The following is a 24,572-nucleotide window of genomic DNA, read 5'->3' on the forward strand; positions in this document are numbered from 1 at the left end:
ATGCGCGACCTTCCTCCCTGCCCGACAAGAGCAGGCGGCATGGGGGGGGCGGGGCTAGGGCAGGCTTGGGGGAGGGGCTAGGGATCAGGAAAATCTGGCAACTCAGGAGGGGGGATTGGGAGGGAGAGGAGGACGGAGAGGAGAACTGGTGCCGGCGCCCCACCAAGACAGCGCCCGGGATGGACCGCCCCCCCCACCCCGCAATTACTACGCCACTGATTATATTCATGTTTTCCTAGAGTTGCGGCTGTAACTCCTAGAGACATGCGGAAACGTTACCTGAAGGAGGTTTTAGAAATTACAGAGGAACTGTTGCCGCCATTCACTCAAGCGTATTATTTACCTATTAAAAGGGAAGAAAAATTAAAGGAAGATGATCAACAATTGCTTAATATTTCTGCGATGTTGGAACTCTCAGACAAGGAAGTGGTATTGCCAGCAACCCTTTTTCTTACAGTTGCCTTAGCATCGGATAAGAACTGGCTATTGAGACTTTTCTTTAAAAATAAACAAAGAATTTCTTGGGTATAAGATACAAATGGCTCCAGATCTGTCACGAGATACACGAAAACGTCGATGTGAATTCTTGTTGTTAAAGACAGGTGTTTCCTTTTTTCCTTTTGAATTATTGGATATTGTAAGTATTCAAAATTATAATAAAATATTTAAAAAAAAAAAAAAGAAAGACAGATGTTATCGCTCTTGGGGGGCGACCTTTTTTCTTCGTCACCCATGCAAATGTGTGATATTGTATCAAATGCAAAAATATGTTTTCTTTGATCCTAGCCAACGGACAACCTTCTTGTCAGCGGCTCGCCTGAAAAAAGGAGGGGAAATATGAGCACTCTTTGATTGTTTCATCTCCTTCCTCAGCTAACACAATCTTTAGCTTTTTGGTTTTTTAATTCCTAATTATAATTCTCGCTGATTCTACATCTTGGTCTCTTTTTTTTTTTTGAGGACTTGAGCTAAAGTTAAGCTATATATATATTTTTTTTCTTATAATAGCACATAATAATTTGTATTGTATTGTATTGTATTTTCTGCTTAACTTTACCTTTCTGTACAAGTGGATACTTGATATGTTATTGAAAAACGATAAATAAATATATTTTTAAAAAAAGTTTTCCCCTTTTTAGAGGAGTTGTAGTACATACTCAAGTGGCCTAAACAATTTCCAGTGTAATGTGTTGTGTATGTCTTCTATCAACAGTTGTCCAGTTAAAGAGTTGATCACCGTCCTTGAAGTTGCTCCTTTCAGTTCCAGTTGGGACAAACGACCCTCAGTATCAAAAGCGAATGGAGTGGAGTGGAGTGGAGTGGAGTGGAGGAGTGGCCTAATGGTTAATGCAGTGGGCTGAGAACCTGGGGGAACTGGGTTCAATTCCCACAGCAGATCATTGCGACTCTGGGAAAGTTACCTAACCCTCTGTTGCCCCAAGGTTGCCAGACAATCTCAAAACGTAGATTGTGAGCCTCTAGGAACAAAGGAAGTCCCTGCGTATGAATCTAAACCACAGAAAGGCAGTATATCAAATCAATGACTCTTTCCCCTTTTAATTAGGGTTACCGTATGGCTCCAGGAAAAGGAGAACGGATTTAGACATCCGGGTTTTACTTCCATTGCTTTCAATAGAAGTAAAGCTCAGATGTTTCTATCTGTCCTCCTTACTTCCATTGCTTTCAGTAGTAAAACCCGGATGTCTCAATCCGGCCTCCTTTTTCTGGAGCCATATGGTAACCCTACAGTTTTAATCAAATATTCCTTGTTAACTAACCCTGGGGGGGGGGGGGGGTGTAAGGGCTAGCAAGAGCACAAATGAGGAAATAGATAATTGTTGACATGGCAAAAAGAACTTTTATAAAAAGCTTGTGGTTAAGAGAGGGGGAACCAAAAGCAGTTTCTAAGGAAACCTCAGAAAATAAATAAATGGCCCTGTTCATCTCTTTGTGCACCTGGACCAAACTTCAGGCAATTATGCAACCAGGCCTGGATTTTAGACCCACAAATCCTACAACTCAGCAAGTTCTATATTGAAAAACTGCAACTCCAGAAATTTCTTCTTCTCTATGCCCTTCAGGATTTTAACGGTTTCTATCATGTCTCCTCTAAGTCTCCGCTTTTCCAGGGAGAACAGCCCCAGCATTTCCAACCTGTCAGCGTATGAAAAGTTTTCCATACCTTTGATCAGTTTAGTCGCCCTTCTCTGGACTCCCTCAAGTACTGCCATGTCCTTCTTGAGGTGCGGCGACCAGTACTGGACACAGTACTCCAGATGCGGGCGCATCATTGCGCGATACAGCGGCATGATGACTTTCTTCGTCCTGGTCGTGATACCCTTTTTAATGATACCCCACATTCCGTTCGCTTTCTTTGAGGCCGTCGCACACTGTGCCGATGCTTTCAATGTTGTGTCTACCATCACCCCCAGGTCTCTTTCAAGGTTGCTCACCCCTAGCAATGATCCCCCCCATTTTGTAGCTGAACATCGGGTTCTTTTTCCCTACATGCATGACCTTGCATTTCTCTATGTTAAAGCTCATTTGCCACTTTTTTGCCCACTCTTCCAGCCTCGTCACATTATTCTGGTTTGTGCTTATTAGCCATTATTTTATTGTATGTATTGTAATGTATTGTATTGTTATTGTTCTTCGTTTTTACATTGTAAATTTTAAATGTAAATCGCTTAGAATATCCGATTAAGCGATTTATCAAGTCCCATAATAAACTTGAAACTTGAAACATGCTGCATAAGTATGTTTTATATCTCTCTCATTTTAATTTCAGGGCTCTTAATAAGAATATTTTTGAAACGGTTTTATGGAAGTCCTATTATTAAGGGCTCCTTTTGTGAAGCCGCGTCAGCAGTTTCACGCGCGTAATAGCGCACGCTAATTTGACGACCGCGCTAGCCGCTACCGCCTCCTCTTGAGCAGGCGGTAGTTTTTCGGCTGGCGCGGGGCTTAGCGCGCGCCACAAATGTTTGTGCGATACAGCCGCTAACGCGGCTTCGTAAAAGGAGCCCTAAGTTTCAGTTTACTGATTTTAATTTTACCTCATTCATACCATTTATGGTTATCTTTGGCCTTTTTACTACTGTTGGGCTGTTAACAATATTGTAAGTTTTACGCCGAATTATACCCTGCCTTAAGCGAATCTCTTCATAAAGGCGGCTAATAAATCCTGATAAAGAGGCTCCCTTTTACAAAACCGCAAAAGCGTTTTTTAACGCTGGCCGATGCGCTGAGCGCCGTACCCTGCTCCGATGCTCACAGAGTTCCCATGAGCATCGGAGCAGAGCACAGCATTCAGCGCACCGGCCAACCGCTTTTGCGGTTTTGTACAAGGACTGGTGGGGATGCAGCGGCATTCTTAAAACTGCTAACGTATCCTGCCTGCAGCTAAGTAGCTTGACTTTTTGTTGTTCTAAGTTGAGCAGAGCAGCATTTAGCGGGACAGGAGGGGGATCAAGAGCCGGTGAGAAATTATTCCCTTTCTAGTGCGGTTGCAAAATTCAGCAACGCACGGGGATCTGAGGCTCTCCCCGTAGTATAATTTAAAGTGCTTTAAAGCAGTGTTCTTCAACCACCGGTCCACGGACCAGTGCCGGTCCACAGAAATTTCCTGCCGGTCCACAGGGCCAGCACGTGCATGAGGGCCAAAACAGTGTTCTTCAACCGCCGGTCCATGGTGCGATCGATGCGGCGTTATCTTCGAGCCTAGCTCTCTCTTCCTAACTGATTCAGTGCACAAAGCCACGGGCAGTGGCTCCTACGGGCATCCTGCGTCTAAACCGGAAGCCTTCTCTCTGACGTTGCAACGTCAGAGGGAAGGCTTCCAGATGAGGCACGGGACGTGCAAGGTGCAATTAGTACTATTATGGGGGCGGGGTCTGGGGTGGAGATTGGGTAGAGATGGGTGGGGTCCGGCCCACGACTTAGCCCAGTGTTCTTCAACCGCCGGTCCACGGTGCGATCGATGTCGCGTTATCTTCGAGCCAGCTCCCTCTTCCTCACTGATTCAGTCCACAAAGCCACGGACGGTGGCTCCTACAGGCATCCTGCGCCTGAACCGGAAGCCTTCTCTTTGACGTTGCAATGTCAGAGGGAAGGCTTCCAGATGAGGCACGGGACGTGCAAGGTGCAATTAGTACTATTATGGGGGCGGGGTCTGGGGAGGAGATTGGGTAGAGATGGGTGGGGTCCGGCCCACGACTTAGCCCAGTGTTCTTCAACCGCCGGTCCATGGTGCGATCGATGCGGCATTATCTTCGAGCCAGCGCCCTCTTCCTCACTGATTCAGTGCACAAAGCCACAGGCAGTTGCTCCTACGGGCATCCTGCGCCTGAACCGGAAGCCTTCTCTCTGACGTCAGAGGGAAGGCTTCCAGATGAGGCAAGGGACGTACAAAGTGCAATTAGTACTATTATGGGGGCGGGGTCTGGGGTGGAGATTGGGTAGAGATGGGCGGGGTCTGGCCCATAACTTACTATTATGGGGGCGGGGTCTGGGGTGGAGATTGGGTAGAGATGGGCGGGGTCTGGCCCATAACTTACTATTATGGGGGCGGGGTCTGGGGTGGAGATTGGGTAGAGATGGGCGGGGCCTGGCCCACGACTTAGCCCAGTGTTCTTCAACCGCCAGTCCACGGACCGATGCCGGTCCACAGAATAATTATTTTATTCCTGCCGGTCCATAGGTGTAAAAAGGTTGAAAAACACTGCTTTAAAGTATCTAATGCAGGAAAATGTTCAATGAAGTTGTGCCCATTTCAAGACTTTTTAAACAAATTTGAGAATGTGGTGTTGGATTGGGTAAATAAATAAACTCATTGGAAACCTTTCCACTGTCCTAGCGATCCTAATCGAGAGGGAGAGCTTTGCTGCTTGCAAGGAAGATGAGAGAGAGAGATAGGGAACAGTAACTCTTGTTTTTGGGGTTTTTCCAAGGTGACAAGAAAGAGACAAAAGAAAAAAAAGAGAAACTGTGGTTCGGCCGTTTCTGTCCTGTTTTTCTTCTTTTTAAAATATACAGCTGTAGAGAATTAGGCTACATAGGGCTCCTTTTATCGAGGTGCGCTACGGGGGTTAGCGCGTCAGACATTTCATCATGCGCTAACCCCCGCGGCAAGCCAAAAACCTAATGCCTCGTCAATGGAGGCGTTAGCGACTAGCGCGGCAGGCGGTTGAACGCGCGGTATTCCGCGCATTAACCGCCTACCGCACCTTGATAAAAGGAGCCCATAGTGTGTAGTGACTCAATTGCAAAGTGAAATGAGGTGAGACCAGGTCCGTTTTATTCCTGGACGAAAAGGTGGTGAGCAAGGTCTGTTCTGGATTGATTTAAACTGATCTTTGTGGTTCATCTGCTGGTTGGTTGGGTCAGACGATGCACCCAGAAATGTCCAGATCATTGCATCAGGGGTCAGCGGTGTTTGACCCTAAATGGTAAAGCTCTGTCCAGTGCTGGTGGGATGTTGTCTGAAAATATGCATATCACTTCAAGCTAAATGGCCAAATTTGCTTAGAGAAAGGTTTGATGCGTTCTTTTGGAAATTATTTTATTTTATCTGTTCCTTTTCAGTTCTAATCTTGTGCAAGGGCAGGAAAGCTAGGGACCTCCCTCCACTTCAAAATCACCGAGCTCTGGAACAACCTTACCTCCCCTCTTCGGAACTTGAGCTCTCTCCAAGTTTTCCGCAAACATCTGAAAACCTGGCTTTTCTCAAAAAATGTAAGTCTCCCTCCAACTTAGGAATCAAGGAAACTCTTATTCTTGGCATCCCAAGTCCTCTAAATTTTCTTCACACTTCTACCTCTAACCCTCTGTTGTAGTTCCTTCCTATTTCTCCTACTGTAAACCGCGTTGAGCTCTACGAACGTGGAGATGATGCGGTATACAAACCTAATTAGATTAGATTAGTTTTTGTCTCCTTTTCATTTTGAAACGTCAGTCTCAGCCATTTCCTCAATTCCATACATGCGATAGTCCTGAATCAGGTGTAATGATTAATTCAGCACAAGACACGTCACTGCCTCACTACATATGCACAGTAATTACTCACCTCTGTTTCAGCTGGGCGTCTCCTTGATGTTGTTTCTGGGTTGCTCCAATGGTGATCAACAGGTTTTGTTAAACATCATCGTTCTGTATTCAGCATGATGAAAGTGTTGATGGCTGTAAATTCTCAGAGGGACGGCTACAAAGAAGCTGTTTTGCTGAGCCTTGATACCGAAAAGGTATTTGACAACCTCGTTTCAGTCCTACCAAAAGTTGGCTTCGATAGGCTGTTTTTAGATCAGATTCTGATGCTGCTAGAGCTACCTAGGGGCAATATGCTGAATGAATAGCCAGTCTTCGCATTTCTTTCTTCTTGGCAGGCAAGGGTGTCCTCTGCCTCTTCCAGTATTCGTTGTTATTTCGGAACTTCTGGCCATCGACCTAGGATTATATATTAACCTCTTCAGGTTAAAATTAACTTCTTTACAGATGATATATTACTGTTCTGGTGTAACCTCAGATTAGCTCTCCATGGAGTTTTGAAAATATTTGAGCACTTTAGAACTTTATTTGGTCTTCAAATTAAGTTTTCTAAGTCTCTGATGAATCTTTGCCTAGTGGGAGGTATTCTGGTTTTTCATTTGAATGAGTCTGTGACTTCTTGGTATATCATACATCCCTGTTGCAAAAACCTTTGCACAGGGCAAAATCAATAGTGTATCTAAGTCTGACTTTGGACATCTTCTGCTCGATGTCCAAAGTCAGCAATGCAAAAAGAACCATTTTCAAACAGAGAACCTCTAAACGTCCCAAAATTATTTATTTTTTAAAAATCATCCCTTTGAATGTCTTGGCTGGCAGTACCTTCAGACTGCCAGGACGTCCAGCTTTATACCCCATTTTCGACCAAAATTCTGCCTCACGTTCCAAAAGTCTAGAACAAGGCCATTTGGATGTAGGACGGGCCAGCCTTGCAATGGAAAGTCCAGACTGCCAACAGAGCAGTGGGGCACCTTAGAGGGCACCGCTGTGAACTTCACATAAAGGGTGCTACGTGTACATCTCACCATAACCACCTTATAATTTATTGTGAAGCCCCCCAAACTACTATACCTACCGGGCTACAACCCCAATAGTCCTTATGGTTGTAGAGGGTACCTATATGGCAGTAGAGTAGGGTTGTTGTTGGATTTTGGGGGGGGGAGGGAGGGAGTTGATGGACTCATATTTTCCACCATAAATATACAGATTAGAATGGCTTATGGGACTTTCTGCTCCTGTCTATGGTTCACTAGTCTACCCACTTGGCTACTTAAGACACCTGTGTGATGCTCTAGTAGGCTTTCCCATACTAGATGTTGCTATTCTAGAGACAGGTAAGCACTTTTTCACTGAGATTTTTGTGGGGTGGGAGGGGGTCTGTTACCACTGGGGGAGTGTGGTGGGGTCACTACTTAATTCCTCCAGTGGTCATCTAGTCAGTCTGGGCACCTTTTTGGCACTTATATACTTCAACAACAGGTCTAGCCCAAAATGTATAAGTCCCATCCAGGACATCTTGCAGTTCTCTGTTCAAAAATGCCAACTTTGGATGTCGAGCGGGAGATGTCCAAAGTTGTACTTAGATGCACTATCGATTATGCCCCTCCACATATATAATTTGGAACTGTTTAAGGAAACTGCTTCTTTTATCAACTGAGAGAAGGTAAAGTTCACGTCTGGACTGGAGTTTACAAATCCGGTATGGTCTACCTTATTGGAGTGAGTGCGTGGACAGCTTGAGGCTAGCTTGCTTGGCCCCCCCCCCCCCACCTCAAGCACCTGGCAGATCCCAAAGAGTAGATCACTTTCTCATAGTTAATTTCCAGAGAGGAGCAATGGCTCTCTCAAATTAGGGTTACCAGATTTCCTCTTTGAAAAAAGGACACATGGCCCCTTGATGAATTCCCCCCTACATGTTTGATGGGACATATCAATGCACAAGACATGGAGATATCAACTGCTAAATGATTGCCAAAAATAGGAGAGGTTCTGATAATACAGGCGCTTGAGAAATATTCTCTCATTTTGTTTAAACTAACCTCTGATTCTTTTTTCAGGGACATTTTTAAATTATTGCACAAGGGCTATTTAGACAAAGGCAGGGTTCAACTTGAAAAGTTTTGGTTTGTTTAACGTGCATAGCTGAGATAGAATGTCTAAAGCTACCTTTCTTCTGGGTAATTTTTGGTCTGGAGTATTGGATCAGGTCAGGCTGGTTAGTTGGAAAGTGGTTCCATTGAGCTTTAAAGTTTTGGCTGTGGAAACTCTGGATATGTGGAAATTTTGTTCAATAGCAGAGAGAAAATTTGTCTAACTCTGGCTAAAAAGGCCAGTGGAAATTGTCCAAACCTTTTTTGAACCCAGTTAAGCTTACTGTTGTTACTACATCCTCTGGTAACAACTTCCAGAGTTTAACTATTTGTTGAGTAAAAAATATTTCTTCCTAATCATTAGAAAAGTATTGCCATGTAACATCATTGAGTGCCCCCCTAGTCTTATTTCTTTTTTAAACAATAAACAATTGATCCATGTTTACCTATTCTACACCATTCAGGATTTTGTAGACCTCAATCATATCCCCACCCCATCTGTCTCTTTTCCAAGACTATTAAGCCTTTTCTAATATGAAAAGAGTTTAATCTGAGAAACTGAAGGGAGATAGGTTCAAAACAAATGCAAGGAAGTTTTTTTTCACCCAGAGGGTCGTGGACACTTGGAATGCACTACCAGAGGAAGTGATCAAGCAGAGTACGGTCCAGGGATTCAAACAGGGATTGGACGGATTCCTGACGGATAAAGGGATCATGGGATACTGAGGGAGGAGCTGGGATGTAACACAAGTATAGAATGTTAACCAGGTAATGAGTATAAACCAACCAGGTCGTGCATGCGCAAGACTGGAGGGCTAGGACTTCGATAGGAAGGCAGGACTTAAACGAGATACCAAGGTGGCAAGGGAGCCCCTTCTAGTGATTCAGACAGGTCGTGACCTGTTTGGGCCGCCGCGGGAGCGGACTGCTTGGCAGGATGGACCTATGGTCTGACCGGCAGAGGCACTGCTTATGTTCTTATGTTCTTATGTTCATTTTGGTTGATCCTTTTTTAATTTCGCTTTTGAGATACAGCAACCAGAATTACACACAATACTCAATACAAGGTGCAATACAGAGGCCTTATAGTACAGAACACTATAATGCCTTATTTTCCATTCCTTTCCTAATAATTCCTTGCATCCTGTTTGCTTTTTTGGCTGCCACTGTATACTGAGCAGATTTCGGTGTATTGTTTACAATGACATGCTGCTATGGTGTTTCCCGGAAAATAAGCCCTACCCCAGAAATAAGCCCTAGTTAGATCGACCCCCGTAGCCGCTCCCGAATGTCCCCAACAATCCCCCCCCTCCATTCTTGGATTCGCCGGCAGCAGCTCTTTTCCCAGACTCAGCCCAAGATGGCAAGATGTGCAAGAGGTGGATCTGAGGGTGGAACAGGATGGGGCCATGTGTCCTCCTTTACCAGATGCAAAACAGTGGTCTCAAACACTCGGCCCGGGGGCCACATGCAACCCACCAGGTATTATTTTGAGGCCCTCAGTATGTTTATCATAATCGCAAAAGTAAAATAAAACAGTTTCTTGATCATATGTCTCTTTAGCTATAAATGACAATATTATTATTGGAGACTTGGCCAAAAGGAAAGATTTATAAACTATGAAGAGTTTTACCTCATGCAAAATTGTCATTTCTTTAATAAGACATTAACTATTTTTTCTGCGGCCCTCCAAGTACCGACAAATCCAAAATGTGGCCCTGCAAAGGGTTTGAGTTTGAGACCACTGCCCTATAATATTGAAGTACAATATCCCAGGTTGTATTTTGTTATTCGTTAAGAAGTATGAAGATATTGCTCCAGGAAGACGTAAATGATTTGTCAGTCGTAAGACATGTGTAATAGTTTGTTTGTTGTATGGGAACCGCTGAGATCCCAGGCGGTATATAAATTTTTAAAAATACTACTACTATTTATCACTTATATAGCGCTGAAAGGCGTATGCAGAGCTGTACATTTAGCATCAGGTAACTATGATTTGGATTATTTTCCCAATGTGAATCACTTTGCACTTGTCCACATTAAATCTAATCTACTATTTGGATGCCCAGTCTTCTATCTAGTTCATGATAAACTACCAGAAATGGGTTTACTCCCCTGGACTGGAGGAATCTAAATCATTGTAAATAAATAAAATAGTATAAAATCAATGTTCAACCTAGTAGATGCATTTTACATCCACCCTGTAGATGGCAGCTGAGATCAGCCTTCAAGTAACTTGTGAAACTCTGATCCTGGTGTGTCTGTGTAAGTAGAGTACTCGGTTTTTGCTCTTGTACAAAACGGTATCGCCGCTCTGTCACCGCTCAGAGAGAAAACACAAATAGCTGGTGTCTCCCTCATCCTTTTTGCTATCGTTCAAATACATATCTTGCTCGAAGAACAAAACTGTAATGTTTTAATTTAAAGCAATATGTAGGAATAGGCCTATCTCATTTTTAAGTGATTTTACTTAGGGTTTCAGTGATAGGATGCGATAAATGTTCCGCTGAGCAAAATGCAAAAGTTCCTAAGTATGTTATATGAGAGGGGGGGGGAGGGGGAACGCACGCAGTAGCCATTTTGGAGAAGGGCAAAGGTTCTGGGGAACGAGCGTGTGGGCATCCATTTTTATGAGGGGCGAGGCGGCCCTGTTGGTTTGGGGCGGAAGCGATGGTTGTGTCTTTACTAGTCGCCATCTTTGTTTCTGGTGAAGCTTATTTTCCCAAACTGACAGTTTCCTAAGAGGTGACCTTCCATTTTAAAACTCACTAAGTTCCTTATTAGTAGAAACGTCCATGTACCATTTGGTGCAATTAAATGTATTTTCACTTTTAAAATTAAGTTAATAATTTGTATATTAAAAATAACCCCGTTTGGAATATAACCATTACGCTTTGCCCTTGGCATGCTGCAGATTTTAAATGTGCCCACGTGCTTCGTCCGTACTTCGGGATTTGTAGTCCTGCCTCTTCCCCCCGCCTCCCCAATGCTTGCTGGGTTCAGTACTTACAAGATCCAGAATGCACTGGGCTAGGAGGATTTGGTCATCGCGATTTACTTCAATCTGAAGATGTTCCACTTCCCCAAAAAAATGATACGAAACATCGAATCAAAGTTAATAAATAACTGTAAAAATTTGTAAAGTGAGGGTTATGACGCCTGCAATAAGGGAGAAGTAAGTCTTAGAGGAAACAGCTGTCATGTTGCGGTGTCTTTTTTTCGTCGCTAGTGGGCGCTGGTTGATTGCTTTTTTTTGACTGACTTCTGAAGGGTGATTAATGTTTGCTATTGTTGTCCTTCCTTTGGAACATTTGTAAAATCATGAGATGCTATTGCACTCTGATACTGCCTAATACCAGGGGTATTGGGGCTGAAACAATAGGAAAATAATTAAGGACCTTAATGCTTACAAGATCTTGCTAGCTGTCCTGTGGAGTCACCATTATTGGAGCTTTGTAGAGCAGATTAACTGAATGGGTCTGGACCTTAACATAAATAAGGCAAAGATCCTGACAGGTGGTAAAATTGTTTATTGAAAGCTTCTATACGGCTGCTGATGACTGGGGGAGTCAATTCAAAGGGTTTATATGAGCTTTGTAACGGTGTTACAATACATGAGCTTCTATAAAGGTGTTACAATACAGAGTTTGCATTTCCTGGGATGGTTTCAATACAGCCCTCTTAAACCGTAATCAGTTCTCTTTCTCATTTCTCCCTATACCTGCTTATACATACCTATTTAAAATATATCATAGATTTATTCATATTATACCTTCTTAAACACACATATAAATATGTACATATACTGTATACATCCAATAATCAATAATTTCATTCATATAGAAATAGTAGACAATTTCAATCTGCTTAGATTTAGCTCTCACCTTTTCCACAGGTATTTCTCTGACCCTGGAGAGTTTATAAATTAAGCTGGTACCTGAGGCATAGGAGAATTAAGTGTCTTGCCCAAGATTACAATCAGCAGCAGGAGGATTTGATCCAGACAGACTTCCTGCATTGTGAGCCTGGTGCTGTAAGTACTAGAATACTTCACTTTTTAGAATGGATCAGTAATCGAGAATGAAACAAGTCAATGACATATTGCTTTTGGCAGAATGGCTATGCCCATATAAAAAAATATTTTTAGTAACCCCCCACTCCCCCTTGGTACGCCACTGTCTGAGGAAGGGCATTTTGGTCTCCAAAGGTTGATAAACAATATATTAATCCAAAAGTTACTAAACAATATATTAAAATTAGTCCAATAAAAAGATTACTTTATTTCTATTTTCTATTTATAAACATTTATCAATACAGATACAATGCTATTTTATTTTTTCTACCTTTTGTTGTCTCTGGTTTCTGCTTTCCTCATCTTCTTTTCACTCTCTATTCCATCCAGCGTCTGCCCTCTTTCTCTGTCCCTTCCATTTTCTCTTTCTGTCTCCATGCCCTCCCCCATGCCCTGGCATCTCTCCCTCCCCCTCCATACTCTGGTATCTTCGCTTTCCTTTCCTTTCCTGTCCTCCTTTCTCCTTGGTCTGCCATCTTCTTCTTTCCTTTCTCTCCCTTCCTTCCACATGGTCTGGCATCTCTCTTTCTTCTCCTGTCTCTTTCCTGGGCTTCCTTCTCCCTCCTTCCCTCTCCCCAATTGGATGAAGCATGTCTCTCCCCATCCCTTCCTCTCTTTGTCAGTTCCCCCCAGTTCTCTTTGTCCCCCCCCCAGTTGGCAGTTCAGTGTTCAGAACTCACTGCTCATGCCAGCTTCGGGCTTCTTCTCTGCCAGGTCCTGTTTCCACGAAGGCAGGATCCAGCAGAGAAGAAGGCCCAACGCTGGCAGAGCAATGAATTCTGAATGCTGCTGCTGCTGCTGGAAGAAGTTCACGGAGTTGGACCATGACACCAGCCCTCGCTTGAAGCACCCTCTTATGGGTTGCACCCGGGGCGGTCCGTCCCTTCACCCCTTGGTATACCACTGCCAGGGATAAACAGTGACTTTCCCCAGGTCTTTCTTAATAACACTTTATGGACTTTTCCTCCAGGAATTTCTCCAAACCTTTTTTAAACCCAGCTGCATTAAACTGTATTTTATTACTTAAGAGCATATTAATTGCCGCTGTGTCTAGCCTTACCTTACCTGCCTACATTCTTGTTTAGCAGGAACCTGTCTAACTTTGTCTTGAATCCCTGGAGGGTGTTTTCCCTTATAACAGCCTCCGGAAGAGCGTTCCAGTGTTTTACCACTCTCTGGGTGAAGAACTTCCTTACGTTTCTATGGAATCTATCCCCTTTTAACTTTAGAGAGTGCCGTCTCGTTCTCTCTACCTTGGAGAGGGTGAACAACCTGTCCTTATCTACTAAGTCTATTCCCTTCATTATCTTGAATGTTTCGATCATGTCCCCTCTCAGTCTCCTCGTTTCAAGGGAGAAGAGGCCCAGTTTCTCTAATCTCTCACTGTACGGCAACTCCTCCAGCCCCTTAACTATTTTAGTCGCTCTTCTCTGGACCTTGGGACTGAGCTCCAGAACTTAATTATCTAAAGAGTGAAAACATATTTTTTTCCTATTTGTTTTAAATGTGGTTCATGGAGTGTTCGCTAGTCTTTGCATTGTTTTGATAGAGTAAACAATTGATTCACGTTTATCTGTTGCACTCCATTCAAGGTTTTATAGATCTCTTTTATATCTCCCCTTAACCATCTCTTCTCCAAGCTGAAGAGCCCAAACTTTTTTTTTTCATATGAGAGTCATTCCATCCCCTTAATCATTTTTATTTGTCCTTTGAACTTTTTCTTAGTTCCTTTACATCTTATTTGAAATGTAGTGACCAAAATTGCACACAATACTCAAGATTTGGTCTCGCCATGGAGTGATACAAAGGCATTATAATCTTGTTTTATCAGAGAAGCCATGATGGGTCATTCCAAGTTCATTGAGCTCTGAGTGGCCGGTTCCGCTCTAGTCTCATTTTCATTGGTTCAGCTGGGGCACAATGGACCAATCACAAATGACCTCAGAGTCCCTAAGGTCATTTGTGATTGGACTGTTGTGCTGCAGGAGAACCAATGAAAAAAAATCAGGACGTTTGCCAGCAAACCCATTACCTGCCCAAAATAGCCCAGTTACAGAAAAAAAAAAAAAAAAGCCCAAAAACCCACCACCCGCTCAAGCCCTTTATTTCCTGCCGTCGGGCTTAAAAACTAGCCCAGTTGGGTGGGAAAATTGCCCAACTGGTAACACTGCAAGCACCTGGCAGATCCCCAAAAGTAGATCACTTTCTCATAGTTCATTTCCAGAAAGGAGCAATGGCTCTCTCAAATTAGGATTATCAGATTTCCTCTTAAAAAAAGAGGACACATGGCCCTGCCTATGCAGGGACAGGAAGCAGTAGCAGAGAGAAAGCTTCTGAGTGGGCCGAAGGCAGCGTGTTTACTTCACACACGCTGCCGTCGACCTGAAGAGATATGGCTGGGAAAAATGGTGAACAAGTGCCGGATCTCGCTGCGAGGGGGAAGGAGGTTGCTCGAGCTGCTGTAGGTTTACTAGATGTCTGGTTTCCCCAGACAAAAGTAGAAAAATAAAAAAAGCCGCTCGGAATCCCAACAGAGTCCTCAAAAACAGGACATCTGGTAACCCTATCCCAAATGTACCTGGCAAACAACTAGTTTATGGACTTTTCCTCCAGAAACTTGTCCAAATTTGTTTTAAATCTTGCTATGTTAATTACTGGGATCTCATCTTGTGGGCAACATATTCCTCAGCTTTAATTATGCACTTTGTGGGGAAAAAGGCTTTATACAATTTGTTTTCAATTTGTTATTCATTAGGTTTTCATTGATTTGTTCTCTTGTTTTAATGTTCTTTGATAGATTAACTGTTCTACCCCATTCATGACTTTATACATTTCTATCACATCCACTCTCACTCATCTTTTCTCCTGGCTGAAAAGGGTGACCCGTCATTCCTGCGCTGGACAAAAAACGCGCCAACAATCCTGCGCAGGACTTATGCACGCCGGCTTAAAACAGTTACTGTTAGCGCTGTTAGGGTGTGTGTGGTGGAGGAACCCCCCACTAAACTTACAAGTGTTTGCGCTCTTGTTGGGGGAGGATGTGTGGGGGGAATCCCCTACTACACTAAAAACTGCCGAATACCCAAAAAACTAAGCAAAAACCCCCAACGGAAGCATGAACGCTTGTAAGTTTGCTGGGGGGGGGGGTTTTCCCCTCCCACACCCCCTAACAGCGCTAACAGTAACTGTTTTAAGCTGGCACGCATAAGTCCTGTGCGGGATTGTCGGTGTGCTTTTGTCTGGCTCATTTCTGTTATGGTATCCCTGAAAAGCCCTAATCTGTTTAATCTCTCTTCATAGCAGAGGTGTTTTGTCCTCTTTATCATTCTTGTTGCCTTCTTTGAACCTTTTCTAGTTGTGTTTTTATTCTTTTACAGGTAGGGTAGAGCTGCCGATGTGTGGGGGGATTATAGAGATGAAATTTTCAACTTTGTTCTCTTTCCCTTTTTTGGATAACCCTTAAAATTGTAGCATACTAAGCTAAAAATAACGGTGGATTATCTAAAATCATTTTCTTGGGCGCTGACTCAGAACCTAGCATTTTGTACTAAGGGCTAGATTTAAAAAAGAAAAAAAGCGCGTAAAAATCCAATGGGCTGCTGTCGCACAAGGGGAGGGAGGGATAGAAGCTGCAAGGGTTCTGCTGCACAAGGGGAGGGAGGGAGGGATAGAAGCTGCAAAGATTCAACTGCACAGGGGATGGAAGGGAGGGGTAGAAGCTGCAAGGATTCTACTGCACAGGGGGATGGGAGGGAGGGATAGAAGCTGCAAGGATTCTACTGCACAAGGGGATGGGTGAGAGGGGGAAAGATGCTGCACATGTGGGGGAAGGAAAGGAAATAGGAAGAATTGGCGTGGAGGAGAGGAAGGGAGAGATGATCATTGTACAAGGAAAAAAATAAGACCTAGTGCTTTTGGGCCCAAAATTAATATAAGACAGTGTCTTATTTTCAGGGAAACACGGTATTAACCCTTCCATGTTGTTTTTGCCTTTTTTGTTCCTTTCCTTTCAAAGATTGTATTTCTCCCCTCTTCCCTTTTGTGTAAGACAATGTTTTTTGCTTAGTAAACTGAGATAAGCGACTACATCAAATTTGAATAAACTTGAAACTTGCCTCCAGAATTGTACACAATAGTCTAAATGAGGTCTCACCAAAGTCTTACACAGGGGCGTCAATACCTCTTTTTTCCTACTGGCCACACCTCTCCCTATGCAACCTAGCATCCTTCTAGCTTTCGCCATCACCTTTTCAGCCTGTTTGGCCAGCTATCTCTTAAGGGCTAGGCTGCTGACGTTACAGTGTCCAGTCTTTACAAAATATTTAAAATCCCCCCCCAACCTAGGTTTGACATATAAACTCCTATTATCTCAGATTCTCTTATTAGGTTTATGTGTACTCAGCAGTAATAAAGGGAAAGCGACCTGATACACTACCGTTCTGTGGTTACGATTGAAGTGGTTTACATATATAGAGAGGTTCTTATTTTGTACCTGGGGCAAAGGAGCCAGAATTATAGAATGACACGGTGACAAAATTTATCACCGTTCCCGTCCCCGCGGATAACCGCGGGAAATAATCCCATGTCATTTTCTAGTGTCTATTTCAACCTCAGTCCTTCTACACCAGCATTCTTCAGAGCAAAGCTTGCGGGTCAGTGGTTGTGGCCATTCATACTCTGATTCTTATGTGAGCCAAGGATAATGAAGCCATTGTGACATCACTGATATGATTGGCTCTTAGGCACTGGTGGAATGAGGTATTATGACATCACAATATCTGCTCTGGATACCAGAGACTGTCATTCTGTAGTGTCTGTTTCAACCTCAGTCCTTCTACACCAGCATTCTTCAAAGCAAAGCTTATGGGTCAGTGGCTGTGGCCATTCATACTCTGATTCTTATGGGAGCCAAGGATAATGAAGCCATTGTGACATCACTGATGTGATTGGCTCTTAGGCACTGGTGGAATGAGGCATTATGACATCACAATATCTGCTCTGGAATGTTGCTGCTCAATCTCAGCATTCTTCAAAGCAAAGCTTGAGGGTCAGTGGTTGTGCCCAATTATACTCTGATTCTTTCCTCTCTTCTTAAAGAATGACATGAAGATGGTTTCCCGCTGTTATCCGCGGGGACGGGAACGGTGATGAATTTTGTCACCGTGTCATTCTCTAGTCAGAATCACCAAGTTTCCAAGTTTATTAAAATTTGATATAGCGCTTAAAAACTGTCAAAGCAGTGAACATTACATTAAAAAAGTATAGAAGTTGGGAAAATATAATTTAATATTTGATACAAAGACAAGACAAACTGAGACATAAAGGAAAGAGAGGTAGAACTATCATTTATAGGATAGAGGGAAAAAGGGATAACAGTTCCCCGGCCACTGCAAGAACCATTAGGCTACTCCTCCACTCTGCCACTAGGGGGCTCAAGGGATCCATTTTGAATGCAGCAATCACTTCTGCAAGAGCGGCAAGAACTTGTTCCTGTCCCTCAAGTATAGGTTTACCAGACGTCCGGGAAAACTCGGACATACCCTCTTCTTAGAAGATTGTCCGGGGTGGGCCCGGAGGGATCTCCAAAACCGAGCAATGTGTCTGGGTTTTAGAAGACCCTGTGCTCGCAGCTGCATCTGCAGGGCCTCTGCGCGTGCACGGACATCGACCTGATGATGTCACGTGCCTGCTTGCATGTTTGTGTGTGGGGCGGGGCAGGGCCGGGGGCAGAGAGGGGTGGGGCCAGGTGTCCTGTTTTTTTTAAAAAGAGGAAATCTGGTAACTTTGCCCAAGTAGGCCCCCGCGAGAGTGTGGGTGGGGAGGCTGGCAGCATCTGGAATTTGTAGTAAAGTGATGGATGGGTGGTAGTGGGAGAGCGCTTGTAGGTCAAACAAAGGAATCGTGGAGGGGTTTTGGGTGCAGTGTTGTTTAAAATAAACGAGGGATTGGGAAGCAATTATTTAAGAGCAACAAAAAAGAAATCCAACCAAATCTGCAGAAAAAACACCGGAACAGGAGAACCAAACAAAAACTGCAGACAATGTACAGGATGCAGGCAAGAATTTATTGTACCAAAGTTAAAATGCAGTAAGATAAAATCCTTATTACCAACCAAGGGACAAGACACGGTCCGTGTTTCGGACAACACGCCTTCATCAGGGGTCCATGGTAAATAAGGTATAAAATATACCGTATGAAATGAAGATAACAACAAAAGCCTGACTGTTGAATACGCCAAAAATAAAGCCGCTCACAAAAGCCGCTCACTTGCTCCATTTGTGAGCGGCTTTATTTTTGGCAGCGTTTTGGCGTATTCAACAGTCAGGCTTTTGTTGTTATCTTCATTTCATGCGGTGTATTTTATACCTTATTTATCATGGATCCCTGACGAAGGCGTGTTGACCGAAACACGGACCGTGTCGGGTCCCTTGGTTGGTAATAAGGATTTTATCTTACTGCATTTTAACTTTGGTACAATAAATTCTTGCCTGCATCGTGTACATTGTCTGCAGTTTTTGTTTGGTTCTCCTGTTCCGAAGCAATTGTTTAAAGATCAGTGGCCCTTTTAACTTCCTCCTGGGGGGAAGGTAACAGTTTCTCATGAGGTATTGTTAACATTCAGTGAATAATGCAACTTGTGAAATTTACTGCAAACTGCATTCTTAAATAATGAGGTGCTTTGTGTGAATTTGCACCCATCACTGTTCATAATTAGTTAATATGTATTGCATTAAGCCGTGCGATTGCCAATTACCTTGCATTAATAAGCAAATAATGCTTGTGACCTTAATACAGCTTAATAAATGCGAGATGTTTACGTTTCTATCTTTGAAAAAGATCTCTCTCCTTTTAATGTACAGGCGGTGGTCTGGGGGGTGATGTTGGCGGCGGTCTTGCACCTCTCCCGGCGCCCAGATCTCGCCAGGACCTGTGCCACCTTTGCTAACTCGCCTGAAGCGACGGCCTGCGGTCCTGCCTGGAGCTGCCTGGCGGTTGAGAATGAGCAGCGGTGCCGCAGAGCGCTGGAGGTTCCCACAGCACGGTACCGTGATGCAAAAGCTGCAGCCGCTGTCCTGGTGTCGCTGTGCTCCGTGGCTGGCGTCCCCTCATTCCTGTATACGTTGCGCTCGAAAACACTGCGTGGGAGACACAAAGGGGAAGTCAGGTGAATCTGTGTGATATTAGTTGGTTTAAATTACTGTACTTTCTGTGCCCCAGTCAAACACCGTATTTACCTTATTTCAATATTTTATTCGGGGCTAGATTCACTAAGCTTTGCGAGCCTTCTCCAACCCCGACCCGATTCACTAACCTTCTGGCCGATCCGGTCCGCATCCAATCCGATCCGCACATGCAAATGGGGGGAAATGGCATGCAAAGTAGGAAGACCACTAAACCAATGAAGGAACACCGATTGTGCTGGCCAATCCAAAAAGAAGCGACTGCTGAGGACCAATCGCTCACGTCCTTGCCGACTGTCCTGCTCTCTGCTGCCCTGAAATCCCAGTATCAAAACAAAAATAAAACCAATTTAAAGACATCTCCCTTGTGCAGAAGGCGACGAAAATGATAGGAGGCTTGCGCCAGAAGACGTATGAGGAGAGACTGGAAGCCCTGAATATGTATACCCTAGAGCAGTGGTTCCCAACCCTGTCCTGGAGGACCACCAGGCCAATCGGGTTTTCAGGCTAGCCCTAATGATATGCATGAGAGAGATTTGCATGTAATGGAAGTGAGAGGCATGCAAATCTGCTCCATGCATATTCATTAAGGCTAGCCTGAAAACCCGATTGGCCTGGTGGTCCTCCAGGACAGGGTTGGGAACCACTGCCCTAGAGGAAAGGAGAGACAGGGGAGATATGATTCAGACGTTCAAATACTTGAAGGGTATTAACGTAGAACAAAATCTTTTCCAGAGAAAGGAAAATGGTAAAACCAGAGGACATAATTTGAGGTTGAGGGGTGGTAGATTCAGGGGCAATGTTAGGAAATTCTACTTTACGGAGAGGGTGGTGGATGCCTGGAATGCGCTCCCAAGAGAGGTGGTGGAGAGTAAAACTGTGACTGAGTTCAAAGAAGCGTGGGATGAACACAGAAGATTTAGAATCAGAAAATAATATTAAATATTGAACTAAGGCCAGTACTGGGCAGACTTACACAGTCTGTGTCTGTATATGGCCATTTGGTGGAGGATGGGCTGGGGAGGACTTCAATGGCTGGGAGGGTTTAGATGGGCTGGAGTAAGTCTTAACAGAGATTTTGACAGTTGGAACCCAAGCACAATACCGGGTAAAGCTTTGGGTTCTTGCCCAAAAATAGCTAAGAAGAAAAAATAAAAAAATTTAAATTGAATCAGGTTGGGCAGACTGGATGGACCATTCGGGTCTTTATCTGCCGTCATCTACTATGTTACTATGTTAACTGTCTTGCTCTCTGCCGCCCTTCCCTGCAGTGTGAACCTGTGGTTTTAACCTGCAGATTTGAAAGTATTTTTGTGAACTACCATGTAAAATCTGTGAGCAATGCTCCTAGAATGTATGAGCGATTGCTCACGTGCTCTGCGTAGAAGGAACATAGTCTGTAGGTGGTGCTGTTGCTTAAGAGGATTTTGGTTTTGTGCCTTTCAGTTTCCCTGGAGGAAAGTGTGACCCATCAGACAAGAGTGTTATCCACACAGCCCTAAGGGAGGCTGAGGAAGAGTTGGGGATTCAGGTGCTAGAGGAGAATGTGTGGGGGGTCATGAAACCGCTCACAATTTCGGTAAATGTTTTATTGTACCTCTCCTGAAGCCTTTGTAGGAAAGACCAATAAAAAACTGAATAAATGGATTGATTTTATTTTATCTCCTGTGACATCACAGAGCATGAATCTGCTTACTGATTGGGCAGTTCTTCTATGATGTCACCCTTTAATTGTTCACCGATTGGATAATTTTATTGTGACCTCATACATTGTGGCGTAACATGCTAAGAATTGCGTATGCTTTGTCCCCCGAGTAAAACATGTACAACATGGTGTGTTGATGAGTGTGGAAAAGCTTATCATTTAAATGCGTGTGAATCTGACATTCCGACACAAGAAAATGTTAAAAAAATTGTCAGTAGGGTGTGGAATTTTCTGTAACTCTCCAGGAGCAGTTCAAAGGCTAGTGGCACCCTAAGCCAACTTACTTTTGTGGCACCCACCCTCAATTGCATTACTACTTGTGCCTCTGCCCTGGCCCCTACCAGTTTGACATCTCTCCCTCCTATGGGCTGGTGTCTCTCTCTCCACTGTCCCTCTGCTCACAGGTCTGGCACTACTCCCTCACCTTGCTCACTCCCCTTCTGTCCTGTAAAGACTACATTGCTTGCCTTTGGCATGCCCCTTGGACTTCTCTCTGTGTGTCCTGCCTCCCCTGATGCAATTTCCCGTAGGCAGGTCAGGGCAGAGGGTAATCTAATCTAATCTTCTATTTCTGCATCGCACATACCTAGGCAGGCCAAATACGGCCTGTCTCATTGCTACCACTGCCGCCGCCAGCGACCAGCGTAAACTTTACAGGACCGTGGGGGCGTGAGAGAGTTGAGGGAGCAGTACCAGACCTGCGAGGAGAGAAACAAGAGGATAGAGAAAGAGAGATGCCAACCCAAAGGAAGGTGAGAGGTCAAACCTATAGGGGGGGGGGAAGGCAGGTGCATAAGAAGTTATGCCATGTGGTGGGGAGGGGGGGACCCCCAAAGCAAGTTGACGCAGGGTGCCACTAGTCCTTAAGCTGCCCCTGGGTAGCTACAGAAAGTCAACAAAAACAAAAAACTGTGGATACAGATGTTCTGGAGATAATGGGTCTCCCCATTTTTCTTTGTTGTGTTAGCTACAGAAAGATTTTAAAAAACATTTTGTTGGGTCGATATGTCAGACTTACATGCGTTTAAATTATGAATTTTTCCACACCCATGGTAGTGGTGGTAGGGGGGGAGAAAAGGGGAGAGACCAGATCCGAGGAAGGGAACTAAAAGCTTAACCTGTAGACCAGCTGAGGTCACTGGCTGGGTATTTTTACACCTTTAATTGCTGGTACCCTAGGCCAGAGCCTTACCTAGTCCAGTGCTTAAGCTGGTCCTGTAGATACCGTATGCATCATGTGTGTTTGCGTACACTGATCTTTACTCTGCATCAGTGTTAACGTTTCTTCTCTGTGGCCAGGCAGGAATGGTGATTGTTCCGGTTGTTGCAAACCTTGGTTGTAAAGAGTCGCTTAGTTTGAGGCCAAACAGCACAGAGGTGAGTTCTTCCCTGCATTAAAGTGTTGTTAATGTTGGAATCCACTGACCCACAGGATGAATGTTAGAGCAGAGAATTTGTCCTAAGTTGTCCTCAGGGTCATGGCGGATGCTCTAGGAACATTCTTGGGACCCCACTGAATATCTTCTCTCGTCTACCCATAACCATTTCACTGTGCTGCCAGGCTCTTGCTTCTAACAGGGCACTTGTCCAACACAAAATGAAATGCTCCCTAGTTAGGAATTTTGGGGGTGTTCTTCATACCCAAGGCACCCAACCATCACACAGAACTGGGTTTGAGTGTGATTTACTGATGGAGACGATCACCTGTATATTCAGGACATGCTGTATCTCCCAGCTTCTGGAGGTGCTGTCTATCGTACCTAATGCATGCTCTTTCTCTCCTAGGTGGAGGACGTCTTCACGCTGTCCCTTCCGCATATTTGCGAGAAGCAAAACCAGGGCTATACGAACTTCCGCTGGCATGGTCACTACCACTACACAAGCCCGGTGTTTCTGCATGGGAAGTACAGAGTCTGGGGCATCACCGCTGTAGTGACTGATTCTGCCCTAAAGCTGCTTGTCCCTGGCTTATACCGGAGCAATTTTAGCATAAGACATCAGTCATAGCGCCCTCCCTTGCCTGAGAGGGCTAGGGCTAGAGATATTGATCTCAATCTCTGAAGAAAAGTTGCGAATTTGCATGGGCAGTGAATGAGTCTGCTCTGGGCCGGGAGCAGATCTTGGCCCATTGAAGGAAAATTAACATACATGCCTTAGCTAAAATCAGCCTTTTGGAAGGAGGAGCCCAAAGCCTGGCATAAGTGTGGCTACCTTGTGTCCTCTCTCTACCTCTTTTCCATGTAAAGACACAAATGGCTGTGGCTCTGCCCTCACTGTAAGTTGGCCTGAGCTGGTCACTTCCAGATGATATTCTGACACACACAGCTCTGTCTCAGCAACGTAAGAAGAATAATCATATCCCGTATTTCTGTACGCAGTTCCCATGCCGCTGACTCTAACTGTCTCCGGTGCAGCTTTTAAGCAGAGTGCCCTAGACAAACAGGGAATTGGAACCATTAGAAATTTCCAGCCCACGTTCTTTTATTTCAGCTGGGAGGAGTTCTAACATCTGTCACTATGCACAACCAAGGATGACTATGTCAGCCAGGCAAACGAGTAACATCTGTCTCAGTGCACAACCAGGGGCGATGCACATCAGCCAGGAAAAGTAATAACCTCTGTCATACCGCACAACCATGTGACATGCTGGTTGGAAGGACGGATAACATCTGTCACACTACACAATTAGGAAGGTTACCACATTCAGAACATGGATGAGAAAAGAAGGGAATAAATAAAGATACAAGATCCTTTATCCGAAATCCTTAGGATCAGGCATATTTTGGAATGGTAATACCCCCTCTTCTGTTAAACTGCGCTAACAGTTTTTAGCGCAGAGAGCCGCGCAGAATGGCCCGTGCTGCTCCCGACGCTCGTAGGGACTCTATGAGCGTCGGGAGCAGCGCGGCTCCCCGTGCTAGAAATAGCGCAGTTTAATAGAAGAGGCCCTATGATCATAAATTGCCACCAAATCATTTTATTTCAAAATAAAGCAACCGTTATTTTTATTTATTTAAAAAACTTATCAACCGCCTATTCTTAGGCGGCTTTACAAAAGCAACATTCACAGAATGGAACGGACAGCAAACATTCCATTGTAAACAGTGGATTCACAGATAAAACATAAGAACATAAGCAGTGCCTCTACTGGGTCAGACCCGAGGTCCATCGTGCCCAGCAGTCCGCTCACGCGGCGGCCCAACAGGTCCAGGACCTGTGCAGTAGCCCTCTATCTATACCCCTCTATCCCTTTTTCCAGCAGGAAATTGTCCAATCCTTTCTTGAACTCCAGTACCGTACTCTGTCCTATTACGTCTTCTGGAAGCGCATTCCAGGTGTCCACCACACGCTGGGTAAAGAAAAACTTCCTAGCATTTGTTCTGAATCTGTCTCCTTCCAACTTTTCCGAATGCCCTCTTGTTCTTTTATGTTTTAAAAGTTTGAAGAATCTGTCCCTCTCTACTCTCTTGATCTTGTAGGTC

General features: G+C 44.3%; 2 protein-coding genes across 15 annotated transcripts in view; one reads left to right on the top strand and one right to left on the bottom strand.

Moving 5' to 3' along the window:
- Positions 1-6,423, bottom strand: part of ACY3 (aminoacylase 3) — a 26,086-nt gene extending 19,663 nt beyond the window's left edge. For 2 of the 5 annotated variants that reach the window (XM_033920511.1, XM_033920513.1), the window contains exons 1-2: positions 6,065-6,423; positions 280-343 (exon numbers count right to left, since the gene is read on the bottom strand). The gene's annotated coding sequence lies outside the window, so the exon portion shown is untranslated. The remainder of the gene's footprint in view (positions 1-279; positions 344-6,064) is intronic. The other 3 variants (XM_033920512.1, XM_033920514.1, XM_033920517.1) reach the window with 2 other exon arrangements.
- NUDT8 (nudix hydrolase 8) lies at positions 5,715-24,330 on the top strand. 10 transcript variants are annotated; one of them, XM_033920527.1, is made up of 6 exons: positions 5,715-5,733; positions 12,028-12,165; positions 19,065-19,369; positions 20,832-20,964; positions 22,390-22,467; positions 22,876-24,330. In XM_033920527.1, the coding sequence occupies exons 3-6, from the start codon at positions 19,083-19,085 to the stop codon at positions 23,095-23,097; spliced, it is 720 nt and encodes a 239-aa protein (XP_033776418.1). In that variant the 5' UTR covers positions 5,715-5,733; positions 12,028-12,165; positions 19,065-19,082; the 3' UTR covers positions 23,098-24,330. The 10 variants fall into 10 exon arrangements, with proteins under 10 accessions (XP_033776418.1, XP_033776412.1, XP_033776411.1 ...); XM_033920521.1 differs by lacking the exon at positions 5,715-5,733 and adding an exon at positions 6,081-6,239; XM_033920520.1 differs by lacking the exon at positions 5,715-5,733 and adding an exon at positions 10,335-10,397.
- Positions 24,331-24,572: the final 242 nt, after the last annotated feature.

This window comes from Geotrypetes seraphini, chromosome 14 (assembly GCF_902459505.1).
Source record: "Geotrypetes seraphini chromosome 14, aGeoSer1.1, whole genome shotgun sequence".
NCBI lineage: Eukaryota > Metazoa > Chordata > Amphibia > Gymnophiona > Dermophiidae > Geotrypetes > Geotrypetes seraphini.